This window comes from Quercus suber, unplaced genomic scaffold (genome assembly GCF_002906115.3).
Source record: "Quercus suber isolate HL8 unplaced genomic scaffold, Cork oak 2.0 scaffold_290, whole genome shotgun sequence".
Classification (NCBI taxonomy): Eukaryota; Viridiplantae; Streptophyta; class Magnoliopsida; order Fagales; family Fagaceae; genus Quercus; species Quercus suber.
The window spans coordinates 385,771-404,568 of record NW_027069746.1 but is presented as its reverse complement, the minus strand read 5'-3'; the positions used below and the strand labels follow the sequence as shown (position 1 = coordinate 404,568).

General features: G+C 38.3%; 1 protein-coding gene across 1 annotated transcript; it reads right to left on the bottom strand.

Moving 5' to 3' along the window:
* Positions 1–368: 368 nt before the first annotated feature.
* LOC112004003 (chitin elicitor receptor kinase 1) lies at positions 369–18,769 on the bottom strand. Its single transcript, XM_065782111.1, is given in 11 exon segments — positions 369–691; positions 693–821; positions 1,035–1,133; positions 1,234–1,372; positions 1,782–1,873; positions 1,939–2,090; positions 2,178–2,271; positions 2,790–2,879; positions 7,537–7,676; positions 14,299–14,448; positions 18,736–18,769. Coding segments are annotated over 11 exon segments (1,164 nt in total). The 3' UTR covers positions 369–646.
* Positions 18,770–18,798: the final 29 nt, after the last annotated feature.

Sequence of the window (18,798 nt, the reverse complement as noted above, 5' to 3'; positions counted from 1 at the left end):
ATTTTTTTTTTCAGGCCAGGGTGGTCCTGTGACCACCTTGACTCTAACTTGGAGCTGCCAGTAACTGCAGCAACGAAATCGAAGTTTTTTAATGTTCTCTTTGATCTTGTTGTATGTAAGATTTCTGAAACTAATCCTTTGTCATAGCATGGTACATTTATTCATAGAAGCTGACACATATAAATCGAAGTCCTATGTTTTATTACATATGATGCCAATAAATTTTATGTGGCTGATCGAACATTTCCTTCATATGTGTCTGCCTGTGGGTTTCCTCCAAACTAATGCTAAATTCTCAATGCAACCACGACCCAGATGCATAGATTCAGCTACTCGAAAGAATGGAACAATTCAAGTAGAAGCTGGAACATTTCTATGCCTAAACGTGGATTAATATGCCATGCAAAGTCATACAAACACCAGGTAAATCACTCGCAATGAATGGTGGCACAGAAAGTCTTAAGAGACCGAAAACAAATTGACGTAAACTACCACGCAGTATCTACATTTCTTCCACCTTTCAAATCTCCTAGGGTACTTCGCAACAGAATTTACAGATGACGAACATATCCGAAATAATTGTTAAGACGACTTTTTCTTCGTGAGGTCACTTTTCAAGCCATGCATCGCCAGTTAACATGAGGCTTCATGAGCTTCCTCTTCCAGACATTAGAAGGACTAGAGCAGGATTTTTCATAGAAAGAACCAAAATTTAAATCCTCAGTTGAAGATGAAAGCGACATTAGTGCAACCACTATAGACCTCATGCTTGGCCTTAGTTGAGGATCTTCTTGAGTACAAGCATTGGCAAGCTCAACCAGCTGCAGCCGAATCAGCCATAAAAGCTTTTTAGAAATAAGATTTTTTTTTTTTTTTTTGGGTAACAATTCAATAGTTACAACAATAGGGAGGGGGATTCAAATCCTGGTTCTCATAATAAAGGAGAGTAGGCTATGCCTATGAGTTATAAGACTCCCCGTAGAAATAAGATTAATAGTCTATAATTTGCATGTTTATTGTGAGCGAGAAATCACCTTACAGACAGAGTCAAATGGGTAATCATCACCAAGTCTAGGGTCCACAAGTTTATGAAGATATTCTCCTGGATCAGGCTGGCTAAGCACATTTTTAAACTGCATCATATCAATAGATAAAATTTGGGTAAATTCTCATATAAGCAATTCTTGAACTACATTCATAAATAGTAAGCAGAGGAAGGGCAGAGAAAACAACCAAAGCAACAAGTCCCACTGATTCATGAACATATCTATATGTCTTGACAATAGCCTCCACGCCCGATATTAGTTCAAAGAGAACAACTCCAAAAGCATATACATCTATCTTTGGGGAAATCTTACCATATTGAGTATATCTGCACACAAAATGTTGCATTCAGTTTAACTGTTTTTGTATAATAAAACTTGGAAAGATCCTTGAGTTCACAATTAGTTTTCCTGTCAGTGGTGTCCTGGTAGGCACCAAATGTCATGTTCACAATTTAGGCTCATCCAAAATGTAAAGAATTGTGTGTATAGATACTGCTCCTTATTCTTTGTGTGGTCCATATAATGAAGGACAAAGCAATCCTTGCAAGTTGCAACTAAACACTGATGAGAAAAAGCTACCTACCATGTCTTGAACATTAGCAATAAAGGTTCAAGAACGAAAGTAAATAAAATTTCGCCCCTTTATAATGTGCAAATGAACAATTTCTGCTTCAAGAGTAAACAAATAAATGAAATGAAAAATTGAAAAAAAAGAAAAGAAAAGGAAATTCTTACTCTGGAGACATGTATCCAAATGTACCCACAAGACCTGAGTTCAGTGAAGCAGTTCCATATTCAGTCCACTTTGTTAGCCCAAAATCTGCAACCTGTTACCAAAAAAGTTTAGAATAATGATGGTGATGTCAGTGCTACTACGTCAAAACAAGCAAACCTTTCCCCGGAAGTTCTTGTCTATTAGTATATTTGCTGATTTAATATCACGGTGGATGTAGACTGGAACGGTATACTCATGGATGTATTCAAGTCCTCTTGCAGAATCCAATGCAATGTCCACTCTAGTAGACCACGGCAATGGATCCCTTCCTGAAAACCAAAGATACAATAATGCAGTCATGAACATACATTGATAGAAATGAGATGTTCAGTAAGCAGATGCATTATCATTCTCACGTGAGCTGTGCAGATGTTGACTTAAGTTGCCATTCTCTATATACTCATAAACTAGGAATAAGGAGCCTTCGACGCAATATCCTATTAAGCGAACCTGCATGAAGTTTAACACAGAACCAAAGAGTCACCTTAAGATAATTGAACGATGCAACTGTTAGTTGGGCAAAATAGGCAACTTGATATTAGCTAAGCACTCACAGAAAGCAAATACTGGTTTCACAAAATGTTCCTAATAGTTATGTATATACCAAAATCTGAAGTCAGCATTTCTCCCGAGCAAAGTGTCAAGTCAAAGAGCATTATGGCAAAGAGCTAAGAAAAGTGTACAAGCCTCTAATAACCAATGAAGTTCAAATAATAAAGTAAGCCAAATACTTATGCTTGCATATACATTTACTTAGAATATTAATCATCAGTAACTAGTTACAACATGATTTGAAAGGTGCAGAATCCATCAGCTAGAAGATTCTGACTGTTTTCTAATGTACAATCTGCTCCTAGTCTTTAACCAAGTTGGCATGATGCCTCAGCCATCAATCTGATTTATTTTGAATTTGAAATCTACCAAAAGAAATTGAAGCAGTGAATAAAATTACAGGGAAAGCATATTACCAGGTTCAAGTGATGAACATTGGTTAAAACCTTCAGTTCAGAAAGAAATTCTTTAGATGCTTTCATATCCATCTTCTTAATTGCAGCTTTCTGCATGATAGTAGGACGAAAGAGTCTGTTAGAATAAATTTTAAATGCTTAAATTTATTATTTCCTAATAGCTTAAGTTTCGGAATAAGTGGTTGACGCAGGACAACCAGAACGAAAACTAAACAATAGAAAAATAAAGGGATATGACTTAGGAGTCAGCACCTAGGCCTTGCTTGGAGTCAGCACCAAGCGGGAAAACCACTAGGAGTCAGTACCTAGGGTAGACCTGGAGTCAGTACCAGACCAAAGAAAGACCAAACGGCCATTTTTTTCATTCATCAAAATATCAACTATCTCCTCAAGGAGTACAATAGGTTGTTTATATAGGATTGCTAAACCCTAGTTCTAATTGGCTAGGAAACCCTAATTGCCTTATTACAAAAATAACCTTACTTTTAAATTAAAATACTAAAAGCCCAATAACTAAAAGCCCAATAAACTAATAGACCTAAAACATAAAAATATAATGGGCTTGCAAACATAAATAATACTAAATAATAATCTTCTTGTGTCTCCCGCATCATTCTCCTCTGGTTGGAGAAAACTCGACCTCGAGTTCTAAAGTGTTGAAGGATTAGGATGCTGACAAGTAACACTTGCTTCAAATCTTGAATCACCTTAGGGAGCACAGGGAAAAGAAAAACCGTGAATTCCACCACATCAAACTCATTTGGAATAACAAAATCAATGTGTGGAATTTGTATAACCTCGTCTTGAACCTTATGAACCATAGGAAGCACTGTAGTTTTAACCTCTTCGACTTCACCAAGATGTAGATCTTCAAGGACTGTGGAGGATTGATCAGAAGCACATTCAACAACTTCAACTTTCACATCATGTGCACCCCCTAACATAATACGCTTTTTAGGCACCATCTCTTCACCTTGCTGCTCTTTAATAGATTCATTTCCTTGCACGCATGTTAAAGCAACACTTGTCGAAGCATGTACGTCTGTGTCAACATTAGGCTTTGGTGTTGTTGGAGGATTCTCAACGACCAAGATATCATCATCAATGTTGCCTTCTATTGGGGCAGCAAGAAGTTCATTGTGATCTAGTGTCCTTGGTTTCCTAATTGAATCAGATTGAGTCTTCTTGGTTTCCTTGGTAGATTGTTCAAAAGTGTGTTTATTGCAGAGGTTTGTAAGCAAAATATGAACGTTATATTGCTATTTATCAATTTTTTAATTGCTTAATGCATGGCACTGGAAACCATCCATTTTTTATATTTTTAGATTCCTATTGCGTAAATTGTTGTTTTTGGAAGAATACAAAGTGCAAAAAGGAAGTCAGAATGGAAGTTTGAGAGTTTAGATAAGATTTGATGAATTGCATGGAAAAGGTAGTTTGAAGGAGAGGGGGAAGGATATTTAAAACTTGCTAAGCCTAAGATAAGGGGAAGGAAAAGCAAAGACTTTACTTTGTTAAATGCGTCAACGAGTTATATTAAGGGAACACTATATTAAGGAAAGATATAGGAGCTACCTTTTTATTATTTTTCAATAAGTAACGAAGGATATAGGAGCTACTTAGATGTTGACGCAGGACAACCAGAACGAAAACTAAACAATAGAAAAATAAAGGGATATGACTTAGGAGTCAGCACCTAAGCCTTGCTTGGAGTCAGCACCAAGCGGGGAAACCACTAGGAGTCAGCACCTAGGGTAGACCTGGAGTCCGCACCAGACCAAAGAAAGACCAAACGGCCATTGTTTTCATTCATCAAAATATTAGCTATCTTCTCAAGAAGTACAATAAGTTGCTTATAAAGGATTGCTAAACCCTAGTTTCAATTGGCTAGGAAACCCTAATTGCCTTATTACAAAAATAACCTTACTTCTAAATTAAAATACTAAAAGCCCAATAACTAAAAGCCCAATAAACTAATAGGACCTAAAACATAAAAATACAATGGGCTTGCAAACATAAATAGTACTAAATAATAATCTTCTTGTGTCTCCCTCATCATTCTCCTCTGGTTGGAGAAAACTCGACCTCGAGTTCTAAAGTGTTGAAGGATTAGGATACTGACAAGTAACACTTGCTTCAAATCTAGAATCACCTTAGGGAGCACAGGGAAAAGAAAAACCTTGAATTCCACCACATCAAACTCATTTGGAATAACAAAGTCAATGTGTGGAATCAATATAATCTCGTCTTGAACCTTATGAACCATAGGAAGCACTGCAGTTTTAACCTCTTCGACTTCACCAAGATGTAGATCTTCAAGGACTGTGGAGGGTTGATCAGAATCACATTCAACAACTTCAACTTTCACATCATGTGCACCCCCTAACATAATACTCTCTTTAGGCACCATCTCTTCACCTTGCTGCTCTTCAATAGATTCATTTCCATGCACGCATATTAAAGCAACACTTGTCGAGGCACGTACGTCTGTGTGAACATTAGGCTTTGGCGTTGCTGGAGGATTCTCAACGACCAAGATATCATCATCAATGTTGCCTTCTATTGGGGCAGCAAGAAGTTTATTGTGATCTAGTGTCCTTGGTTTCCCAATTGAATTGGATTGAGTCTTCTTGTGTTGAGCAGTCCTGTCCTGAATATCTTTTATGAGCTTTACAGTTAATTCTGTTACTTCCCTGGTAGATATTTCCTTGGTAGATTGTTCAAAAGTGTGTTGAGGACACGAAATAGGATGATGATGATGAGAATTCATTGTATTTGCTTCAACTTGAAAAATACCACACTGAGATTGAGATTGGGGTAGATACTTAGCTCGATAGTATGGTGACAAATACTCATCACAAAGTTTTTCTTTCATATCTTCCCACTCACTAATGGCAGGTTCATAATCCAGATAGCGGAAATATTCAAGCTTTTCCCAAAACCTTTGTGCATGACCTCTTAACTTCATCTTTGCATACCTAACTTTTTTGTTATCTGTCCAATTTGCTTGCTCAAAGAATTGCTCCATCCCATTCATCCAGTTGATAAAATCTCGTGGATAAGTAGTATCACCATCAAAATAAGGTGCGTCAGATATTACCATAGCTCACCTTGTCAGTGGTTAACTTACTGTACTTGATAGTTACGAGCTTAACTCCTCAATTAAGTGGGTCTAATTGGACAAAATAAATCTGTGAAAAAAATAAAAACAACTTAAGACCCATACGTGCAATGGGCTCACAGCAACCACAAGTTATCTCTTTTCGTTCCTATTGACTTTTCTTTTCTCTTTTTCTTTTTCTTTTTTTTTTTTTTTTTTTTTGATAAAAAAGTAACAACACACGGACTTAAATGAAACTCAAAGTACAGACTCTAGAAGGAACTCAAGCCACGGACAAAAAGAAAAACTACAAAAACTAAAAGAGAACGGCGATGGGCTTGCGGTGCTAGGGATCGGCAACAGTGGCAGCGCGACGACAGGGAAGGTAGCGGCAGCACAATACATGGAGGAGTGGTGATGATGTTGTCGGCGGCGAAGGCTGATGTGTGTGTTGCTAGTGTCGGAAGCGGGTGGCTGGTGGGTCGGCGGCAGCTAAGTGCTAATCTGTGGGTCTCGGCGGCTGGGTCTTGTGGCGGTGTTGGCGTCGGCGGCGGTGGTTGATGGGTCTGCAGCTGGTGGTGGATGGGCTGCGGTGGCTAAGGGTTGATTTGTGGGTCTTGGCTGGTGGCTGTTGGCTTGCGTTTGGTTTCGGCAGCTGGTGGGTCAATATCAGAATGATGAGATTACGGCGGCGTGACAATGGGCAAATCTGACTGTGGACGTTTGTCGGTGGTGGTGTGGTGCGACGGCAGTGATGGGCTCGTATCTCTCTTCTCTCTTTGTGGTTGTAAGGGATTTGGAGGCTTGATTGTGGGTTTGGCTTCAAAATCTGGGATTTTTTTTTTTTTTCATTCAATGGGTGAAATTTTCTGGCTCTTTCCTGCGGTGATGCTTCGACGGATCGGTGTTTGCTCTGATACCGAATATGACGCAGGACAACCAAACAAAAACTAAACAATAGAAAAATAAAGGGATATGACCTAGGAGTCAGCACCTAGGCCTTGCTTGGAGTCAGCACCAAGCGGAGAAACCACTAGGAGTTAGCACCTAGGGTAGACCTGGAGTCAGCACCAGACCAAAGAAAGACCAAACGGCCATTTTTTTCATTCATCAAAATATCAACTATCTCCTCAAAGAGTACAATAAGTTGCTTATAAAGGATTGCTAAACCCTAGTTCTAATTGGCTAGGAAACCCTAATTGCCTTATTACAAAAATAACCTTACTTCTAAATTAAAATACTAAAAGCCCAATAAACTAATAGGACCTAAAACATAAAAATACAATGGGCTTGCAAACATAAATAATACTAAATAATAATCTTCTTGTGTCTCCCTCATCAGTGGTAGTTTATCATGGTATAAGAGTAAATGTGAAAAAATTACATGGTTTTTGAATTCTCAGAGAGGACTGCTAGTGCTACGACATACAACGGTTTATATGATTAGATCCTAAAGTTCTGACAGTATGGATGTCTACTTCAAAAATACCATGAGATTTTATGTGACTTCAGAGATGGCGGTGGACCATTTGCTCTTACTATGGTGCTTTCAAGCCCAAAAGGCTCATGTTACATCATGGTTTGAATGTATATAGGACTCAGATTCTGAAGTATGACAGCAAGACAACAATGTAAGATTCAACAAACCTCTCCTCGTAATTCTGCATAGTAAACAGATCCAAAGCCACCTTGCCCAATCTTATTATTTAGGCTGAAGTCATCAGTAGCTTTTGCAAGCTCTTCATATGAGAACTCAACAGATTTGTCCATAGTAATACCTGTGAGCCCTGACAAAGGAGCACCAGTAAAAGAAACCTTTACTGAAGCTTTCTTTTGGAATTGTGTATAAAAGTTATGTCATTGCAAGAAAAAACTCATTATATGTGATTATAACTTTTGGCAAAATGTGAGAGATGCTTGCAAATGATGCATATGGTACACCCTCTTGCAATTTTTATGTGTTTTCCTATTGGAACCTTACAAATTGTTTGACCCAATAACAGATGAGTTAGCAAGGCTGTCAAATGATGTTACTAAACTAGCTCTAATCGTAGCCACAAAGAGTGGCTTCACCATTTCTAACCCATATCGCCGCCAATAAGTCCTAGGCAAGAGGTGGTAGCCAAGAAACAAGAAAGCAATAAAGCAATACGCACCGAGGGAGAGTCACCTATCTTTGTTGTTTGGCTCTGCTTTTGAAGGCATTTGAGGTCAACTTCTTGAAGCATGCCTTATTGTCAGGCTTTATTAGAAACACAATTGTGGGTTGGATTCATATGGTAAATGTTAGAGATACTGAGCAAACAAGGGAGACAAAGCAAAAGGAAGACTTGAATTCTGGGAACAGCAAAGAAGATGGATTGTAACGGCTACTTCTCCAACGGTAACTTGAAGTAGCCTCAAAACGATGTCGCATGGATAAAGGAATGTTAAATGAAACGGTGCGCTTAAAAGGGAGGAAACTCACGTTAATAGAAAACGGTGCGTTTTCTATTAACACAAGACGTCACCGTTTCTCTACATCATCTCCTTCACAAGTTCAAGCTCTGCTCTGTGATTCCCAGAACCCAAAACTGAAGGCAGTTACATACTTGATCATAACTACCTTCCTTGATTAGTGGAGGTTGTTAGTTTTGGTTGTTACAAAACAGTTACAATTAAGCTTCCATAGTTTCTGAATTTTGTATGTATTTCTCAGGCTCTATAAATAAGAGCACTGTGTTATGTATTATAATTAAGCTTGATATAATCAATTTCTACTCATCTTCTCAGAATCTTCATTTTTCTCTTTTCTCTCACTTGCTCATCTTTCTTGTATTGTTCTCTTCACCATTGTTACACACATCCAAGCTCAATTCTCACATGGTATCAGAGCTTAGATCTATGGCTTCAAATACACCTACAGAATCTTCTCACATAACCTCACCTCCATCTCCTCTGCTATTACTTTCCAATATGTCCAATCTGATGTCTATCAAGTTGGATTATACCAATTACATCCCTTGGAAACACCAATTGATTACAATCTTGGAAGCATACTCGCTGATTGATCACATTGATGGTACAATTCTGAAACCATCTCCATTGTTACTTGATGCTGCAGGAATTCCAACTTCAGTTGTGAATCCTGAGTTTCAATCTTGGAATATCAGAGATAAAGCATTACTTTCTCTGATCAATTCTACACTCACACCTCAAGTGTTCTCACTGGTTGTTGGGATCACCAATTCAAGAGAGGTCTGGAATACTCTTGAACAGAGATTCACCTCCACATCAAGGGCTAATATACTAAATCTCAAACTTGAGCTTCAAAGCCTCAAGAAAGGGAATGATTCAGTGAATAACTTTCTGCAGAAAATTAAAGTTGCTCGTGACAAACTTCTTGCAGTTGGAATAGTTGTTGACAATGAGGAATTAATATGCATTGTTCTCAGAGGACTTCCTAGGGATTTTGCTCACTTCTGTTCTGCAATTCGCACCAGGACTGATCCTATTTCCTATGAGCAACTAGCTATAATGTTGCAAAGTGAAGAACAAGCAATCATGGAGATTTCGGATTCAGTTCCTAACTCGTTGGCTATGTTTGCTTCTAATAGCAAATCAAATGGAAACTACCAGAGTTCATCTCAGAATCATGGACCTGGAAGGGGGAGAGGTAGAAACAACTCTAACAGAGGAAGAGGTGGAGGCAGATTCAACTCCAATGGAGGCCAACAATTCTTTTCTCAACCACCTCAAGGTTTCTCCTCTCATAACAATCAACATTCAACATATCAGAGTCATACACCTTCTCATGCTCCCAAAACTGATCGACCTACATGTCAGATTTGCTGGAAATCTGGACACACAGCCCTAGATTGCTATCACAGAATGAATTTTGCCTATCAGGGCAAGAATCCCCCAGCTAAACTAGCTGCCATGGCTAGTGCTACCAATGCTACTTTTGCTAATCAAGACCCTTGGCTGGCCGACTCTGGCACCTCAGATCATCTTACTGCTAACCTTAGCAACCTTTCAACTCAATCTCAATACAAAGGATCTGAGCAAATCACTGTGGGCAATGGGCAAACTCTACCAATCAATAACATAGGTAATACCACCCTTTCTACTAAATATCACAATTTCACTCTTAAAAATGTTTTACATGTCCCTAGGATAGCCATGAATCTCCTATCTGTTCACAAATTTTGTCTTCACAATAATTGCTCTTGTCACTTTGATGCAAATGAACTAAAAATTCAGGATATACCTACGGGGAGACTCCTCTACAGGGGCTTGAGTAAAAATGGAGTTTATCCAATTTACTCTAGGAACTTCCTCCAGCCAAAGGCTTTTCAATCTCCTTCTGTCACACCATCACCTCAGTCTGCACCATCATCTTGTTTCTCTACTGCCTTACATGTCAACAAAGTTAATAAGTGGCTGCTGTGGCATAATAGGCTAGGACACCCCAGTAATAAAGTTCTTTCAACTGTAATTTCTTCAATTGATGCATCTTGTGTTTTACCAAACAGTGATTCTGTTGCTCATTGTAAACACTGTCTAAATGGTAAAATGCATAGATTACCTTTTTAACACTCTAGTTTTAAGGCTTCTAAACCTCTTGAACTGATTCACTCTGATGTTTGGGGTCCAGCACCCACCACCTCTGTCAATGATTTCCAATATTATGTTGTTTTTGTGGATGAATACTCTAAATTCACATGGCTGTTTCTTTTAAAGTTTAAGTCTGATGTCTTTGAAGTTTTTAAATACTTTAAAGCTACAATAGAGAATCAACTTGACTCCAAAATCAAAATTTTGAGAACTGACAGAGGGGGTGAATTTACCTCAAATGCTTTTAAAAGGTTTTGTTCATCAAATGGTATCATTCAACATCTTACTTGCCCTCATACACCTCAGCAAAATGGGGTTGCTGAGAGGAAACACAGGCACTTGGTTGAATGTGCATTAACTATGTTATCACATTCCCATTTATCTTCCTCATACTGGTCCTATGCCATATCCACAGCAGTCCATATTATTAACAGACTTCCTACACCCATCCTTAACAATCTAACTCCTTGGGAACTGTTGTTTGCAACTAAACCAGATATTTCCCACCTCAAGACCTTTGGTTGTGTGTGTTTTCCTTTACTTAAACCATACAACTCCAACAAACTTCAACCCCACACCACCTCTTGCATCTTTCTAGGTTACCCTCCTTATACCAAAGGTTATATCTGCCTTAATCCTATTACCTCCCGGATTTATGTCTCTAGACATGTCTTATTCAATGAACATGATTTCCTTCCATCTTTGTCTTTACCCTCTACACCTACTGACTCACAGCCTGCACACTCTTCCACACCTTCCCCTTTCTTTCCTGTGTCAGATACTACTGCTGCCCAATTCTCTTCCTCATCTCATCCTATCAACCCTATTCCTACTGATCCTATATCTGCCCCAGTGTCTGGTCTTCCTACTACACCAGTCAATGTTCTTATTCCTACACCAGATAATTCACATGTTGATACACAGTCTCCTACATTAGGCCCCAATCCACTTGCACCAGTCAATGTTCTTCTCCCAGCACCAGATAATCCTCATGTTCATACACAGTCTCATACATTAGGTCCCTATTCACTTAATACATCAGTTCCTACACCTTTAGTCACTCCATCTCCCTCCATACCTACCCCCATTCTTCCTGATTGCCCCATTGCTCCTCCAGTGACTACTATGTTCCAGATTCCTTCTGTTACCAACACTCACTCCATGGTTACCAGGTCTAAAGTTGGCATTTTTAAGCCAAAGGCTTTGGTTGCCCAAACTTGCACTGCTGTACCTCAGCCAGTAGTCCAACCTGCTGAGCTCTCCAAGCCTTCTAAAGTTCCTAAGCCAGATTATACCTTGACTGAACCACCTACATATAAGGTGGCTGTCCAATATCCTCAATGGTGTGCTGCCATGGATGAGGAGTTTGCTGCATTACAAAGACAAGGAACTTGGTCTTTAGTTCCTCCTTCTCCTTCTCAAAATGTGGTTGGTTGCAAGTGGGTCTTCAAACTCAAGCTCAACAGTGATGGTAGTATCAACAGGTACAAGGCTAGATTGGTTGCCAAAGGGTTCCATCAACAGTATGGGGTGGATTTTGAAGAAACCTTCAGCCCTGTCATTAAACCTCCTACAGTGAGAATCATTCTTTCCCTTGCTGTTCAATTTGACTGGCCTCTAAGACAATTGGATGTTCGAAATGCCTTCCTTCATGGTCATTTAAGGGAAGAGGTGTATATGGTGCAACCTCCTGGCTATATTGACCCCTCCTGTCCTAACTATGTCTGCAGACTTTGGAAATCCCTTTATGGGCTTAAACAGGCCCCTAGGGCTTGGTTTGAGAGGTTTTCCACACAGCTTCTGCACATGGGATTTCAAGCTTCACTTGCTGATTCTTCTCTCTTCATTCTTCAGCTTGGTAAAACTGTGGTTTACCTATTGGTCTATGTGGATGATATTGTCATCACTGGCAATAATCCACAGTTCTTGGACACCTTGGTGGCTCAACTTAGTCAAGCTTTTGAACTTAAAGACTTGGGTCCTCTTCACTATTTTCTTGGACTCCAAATCACTAGATCCTCCAAAGGCTTGCTGCTCACCCAATCCAAATATGCTCAAGACTTGCTTCTTAGACTCCATATGCAGTCTTCAAAACCTGCTAGAACTCCTTGTGCTCCTCATCTCAGGTTGGTGCCCAATGAAGGTTCCCTACTCTCTAATCCTCATGAATATCGCAGCTTGGTTGGATCACTTCATTATTTGACATTCACCAGACCTGACTTGAGTTTTGCTGTCCATCAAGTCTGTCAGTTCATGTCATTTCCTACAGATGTCCACCTTACTGCTGCCAAACGTATTCTTAGATACATCAATGGCACTCTCAACTTTGGGATCCTTCTTCGACCTGGTCCTATCTCCCTTTCTGCATTTTCTGACTCAGACTGGGCAGGTGACCCCTTTGATAGACGCTCCACTACTGGCTTCATAGCCTACCTTGGGTACAACCCTATAACCTGGAGTGCAAAGAAGCAAGACACTGTGTCCAGATCATCTACAGAATCTGAATACCGTGCCTTGGCCTCTACAGCTGCTGAGGTATGTTGGCTTCGCCAGGTGTTCAAAGATTTGGGCATTTTTCTTCCCTATGCTCCCAATCTTTGGTGTGATAACGTCTCTGCCTTAGCAATTGCGTCCAATCCAGTCTTCCATGCTCGCACCAAACATTTGGAGGTTGATTACCATTTTGTTCGAGAGAGGGTTTTGCGCAGAGACCTCCAAGTGAAATATATTGCCACTGGAGATCAGTTAGCTGATATTTTCACCAAGAGTCTCTCTACTTCCCAATTTGCTTTTCTCCGTTCCAAAATCATGGTTTCTGTTGACCCCATGGTTTTGAGGGGGGATGTTAGAGATACTGAGCAAACAAGGGAGACAAAGCAAAAGGAAGACTTGAATTCTGGGAACAGCAAAGAAGATGGATTGTAACGGCTACTTCTCCAACGGTAACTTGAAGTAGCCTCAAAACGATGTCGCATGGATAAAGGAATGTTAAATGAAACGGTGCGCTTAAAAGGGAGGAAACTCACGTTAATAGAAAACGGTGCGTTTTCTATTAACACAAGACGTCACCGTTTCTCTACATCATCTCCTTCACAAGTTCAAGCTCTGCTCTGTGATTCCCAGAACCCAAAACTGAAGGCAGTTACATACCTGATCATAACTACCTTCCTTGATTAGTGGAGGTTGTTAGTTTTGGTTGTTACAAAACAGTTACAATTAAGCTTCCATAGTTTCTGAATTTTGTATGTATTTCTCAGGCTCTATAAATAAGAGCACTGTGTTATGTATTATAATTAAGCTTGATATAATCAATTTCTACTCATCTTCTCAGAATCTTCATTTTTCTCTTTTCTCTCACTTGCTCATCTTTCTTGTATTGTTCTCTTCACCATTGTTACACACATCCAAGCTCAATTCTCACAGTAAATGGGGTGTATGTTTCATGCGTGGAGGCAATACCCAAGACTATGCTTCAACACATCCAATGTGCTATAAAATGAAGTTGTAAACTCTCTTCATTGAAAATTTCTTTATGGGTCTTATGATACTGCTCAAGAAGTATCTATTCATCCAAATTCACAATTCTCATAATTTGAGATATAAAATATATGCGATAAATGAAAATCAAAGCATGGAAAAATATGCAGAGAAAAGGCATGTCCCAAAAATAAGTTTTGCAACTCATAACAGTTAACTCTTTATCATTATTCATATAGAAATGAGTGGCACTTACCAAATGATCATTTCAAATTTAAATGTCTCTCTTAAAATAAACAAAATCGATAAGATGGTTCACCAAAGCATAAGTATTACCATATCTACGTCGAAGATACTGGCGTTGGGATAGAGGAGTTGATGCCACCACAACATTCCCCACATACAGACAGAATGCCAAAAAAATAGAAGAAGCTCCAGCAACTGCTACTATAGGCCTGCTAGCAATGGCTCCACTTGAAATACTTTCTTAAAATGCTACCGCAATGTAAGCTTGAAATTATTGGAAACTTGATTAAATTCACCATTTCTATCAGCTTAAAATTTTGGATTTAATGGTAGTTTATTATCATATTAGACTAACTGATTCTGAAATGAAATCCTGTATCTAGCTTAAACTTTTGAAATAAGTGGTACTTTATTATAAATAACACTAAAGCCCATCTTGGCATATAACTTTTGACCCCATACAGCAAAAGGGAGAACAGATAAGAAACACTGAAGAAATTTTCATGAGAAGACTAACCACCTGTGCTGCAAAAGAGGGGGTAAATGGAAAATTTTATGTAATTGTTAGTCAACTTGAAGAAGTTTTTGAAGAATAAAGCAAGAATATTGTTAGCCATATTTTTTATGTAATTTGTTAATCTTTTAACAAAACGCACTTTAATAGTAATTATTCGCAGATCCACCCATTGCGCGTGATAATATTATTGTTTTAGTTATTATTTATTAACAGTTAGTTTTTCATTATCTTTTAAGTTAATAAAAACCATATATATACTTTTTCTTAAACCTTTATATACAAGCACACGCGCAAACACACATATTTTTATTTATTAAATGTGAATTTTTACATATATAAACACTATATATTTCACTTTTTTATATACGTAAAACAATAGACTACTACTCCAAAATGATAGTGGCTAATTAGTTTTATCATTTTTTTAATGACCTCATTTATAATGTTTTTTACTATTATCATATATTTACTAACTGATGATTTACATAACTGAAACGTTAAATGAGAGGTAGCATCGTTTATTAAATTTTCAAAAGTAGGAGTGAATGAATATATATATATATATATTAAATCCAGTTAAATGAAATGTTGAAAAAGGGATTTTAAAATTTTCTAATTTTATTTCTTATGTAATTGCTATATTTAGTGTGATATCCTCATTAATTCTTTTTTTTTTTTTTTTTTTTTTATTTACATAACTGAAACGTTAAATGAGAGGTAGCATCGTTTATTAAATTTTCAAAAGTAGGAGTGAATGAATATATATATATATATATATATTAAATCCAGTTAAATGAAATGTTGAAAAAGGGATTTTAAAATTTTCTAATTTTATTTCTTATGTAATTGCTATATTTAGTGTGATATCCTCATTAATTCTTTTTTTTTTTTAATTTAGTGTTTCTAAATTGACATTTATTTTGTATTCTATTCTCCCTTTGATACATTGGGTGTGAGAATGAATGTGTCCCTAACATTCCTCCACTTTATGAGGACAATTTTATTAATTGAATTTAAGTAAAATGTTTATATGTTTAATTTTTAAAAATAAATGAATAATAATATGTCAAAGATAAAACAATATTTTAATCTCACTAAGTTGAAGGTAGTATTCTATTCAATTATTTTGCCAAATTTTTGTATTGAAGTTATAGATTCTATCTTCGGATAGACATTTGTGTTAGATGATTTATATATATTGTAGGGACTCAATTTGGATTGGACCCAGAGTATGAATGAGTTTTCAGCCCAACAAGCCCAAACAATAAATTTTTAGAGAGTGGATTGAAGGTTTAGACGCTGGCCGGCGTTCACGAAGCATGAACTCTCTTCTTTTATTAGAAAATACTTAGAACTATTTACAACTGGGGGATGCTCCTCGGCCCATGGCCGAGGAGCCCTTTTTCTTCTTTTTTCTCCCTCCCTTATCTTACTTTAGTCGCTCCTCTTATATAGTCTTCATCGTCCTATCTCCTTCTTCCATCTGTTGATCATCCATTCGCCTTTCTTCTGATCGTTTGTCCTATCAGAGGCCTTATCAGCACTCAAGTGGTTTACTCTGATCAATGTCGCCCTGCTAAGGGGTTATATCCCCATTAATGCGGCCAGAGGGGTTAGGTGAATGCATTAAGTGTGAAGGTGATAGCTTGCTCTGAGCTTGTCCCTTCCCAAAATTATCCTTAGTATGCTGAGGACGAAGAGGTCCTCGGCGTGGATCTAAAAAAGAGTCTTTCCCTAATTTAGCCTCGGATGGTTATCCTTCCTCGGCGTGGGCCTTGGGCCTACTACACGATGGGCTGAGGCTATCAGGCCCACGGGCCTCACAATAGCCCCTCAAAACCCTGCTGCATGTTCCCTCGGACGGGGAGGAGGGTTTTGATATCTACGAGCCCTCTAGACGAATCGCCCCACTTCGGCCCGCACTAATGCTGGCGACTTTTCNAGCCTAGTACCGCAGGAGGCAGCCCAACCCAATATAACAAAAAGGCCCACTACATCTAGTAATAGGGAGTGGTGCAGCCAACACAGGTAAGTGTGGTGGCTAGACAGCTGACAAACCAGTGGTAGTTGGCAAGGACACCCAAACCAGACAAAGATAGTTAAAGACTAAAATGGTAAAAGCCAGTCACAGCAAGCAGTATATAAAAGGACCCTTACCGTGCACAGGGGGGATCATCGGAACAAGAATAGTAACCACAAAGAGAGAATCACAACCTGCTAGATGGGTAAACGCCGAAAGAAGAAAAGAAAGAATTAGAAATAACAAAAACAGTGAGAAAAGAGAGAATCAATAAGAGGAAATGGAGAGTGTAGAATGGTAGGCATGCACCAATAGGTTAATCCATTCTCTCCCTCTAAAGGCGTACTCTCTGCCAGAGGCAAAGGATTCTTTTGGGCACAAGCCATTCAGGCCTGTTTCCCTCAAAGTGATTAATTTCTACAGCAGGATCTTCCTGAAAGATTATTCACATTGAGAAAAATGGTTCCCTCCTTAGTCTTGGTCGTATGACATAACTTGGCGTGACAGATTGATCTTTTCTTTCTTTGATAACTCATTTCTTCCCTATTTTCTTCCGCCATTTTCTTTACAAGGTGTTTCTTATCGTTGTGGTCCTCATTTTTAATTGGGGATCATTTGTTTATGTTGTCTAATGGCAAAGTACTTTCTTTTATTATTATTATCACATCTACTTGCCATGACTCCTCCATAGCAACTCCGCCTGCCACAGGCAAGTGACCAAAGTTTTGGCAAACAAGGCATAGTTTGTACACAAGCTAAACCAAAGTGAGTTACAGTTGGACCGGTCCCAACTCTCTTATCCAGAACACTTGGGCTCAGTACAGCAGGAGGTAGCCCAGCCCAAAATCATAAGAAAGGCCCACCACACTTGCCACTACTCAAATGTCCCCACTCTATAACATAATCATGCATATGTACATATACATACATATTGTCATGCTATACATATACATATACATACATACTGTCATGTTGCTTGGTAGATGCTAGCCAGGTACATTTTCTTATACCCCCCTCCATACATGCATGCATCCCTCCTCCCAACCTCATGATTTCTTTAGCCAATAATGAAACTATGCATTTGTGCTACCAAAATTATGTTTTAAATCTTCTTTTTTTTTTTTTTTTCTTTCTTCAAATGTACTGATTTTCAAAAATTCATTTCCAAAGGCAATATACTTGTAGGTTTTCCCCTAGATTACACATGGAAGTGACATAAGGTTAACCCAAGATACTTCCTTTAAAACTCTATTTTGCACCAAAAATTTTGATTTTCAAAATTTCTTTTTTAAAGGCAAGAGATACTAGCAAGCATTCCCCTGTAGCACACATGGAAGTGGCATAAGGTTAACCCAAAATATTTCCTTTAAAACTCTATTTTGCACAGAAATTTTGATTTTCAAAATTTCTTTTTTAAAGGCGAGAAATACTAGCAGGCATTCCCCTATAGCACACATGGAAGTGACATGAGGTTAACTGGAAATACTTCCCTTAAAACTCCGTTTTCCACCAAAAATTTCTTTTGAAAGGCCAGATACTAGCAGACGTTCCCCTAGATCACACATGGAACTAACAGGAGGTTAGCCTACTTCCTTTAAAACCCTGCTTTCCACCAAAAATCTTTATTCCAAAATATTCCTTTTAAAGGCAAGATACTAGCATGTGTTCCCCTAAATCATACATTGGAGTGACAAGAGAGTTAGCCCAAAATGCTTCCTTTAAAATGTTGTTTTGAATCTAGTTTTAAGGTTTCCCCTTCTTCAAAAAAAAAAAACCCCATTGGCTAATGAAATCATGAAGGAGGTCTTCTTTTATGTAATTGCTTAATCCAAACACCATCAACTGATAGAACACATCATTTAACACAGAATGATGTGATCTTGAGACATGTGCCCCAAAGACTAAGCAAGTATCTTGTTTATTATTTGTTACATGCATTTTTAGAGGATAATCAAAATTAGGTATCGACTACAAAGGCGTCGTAGAATACCTAACACTTTCTTCACACATAATCGAACATCCATAATCGAAATCATGACTTCAAGTTGCGAGT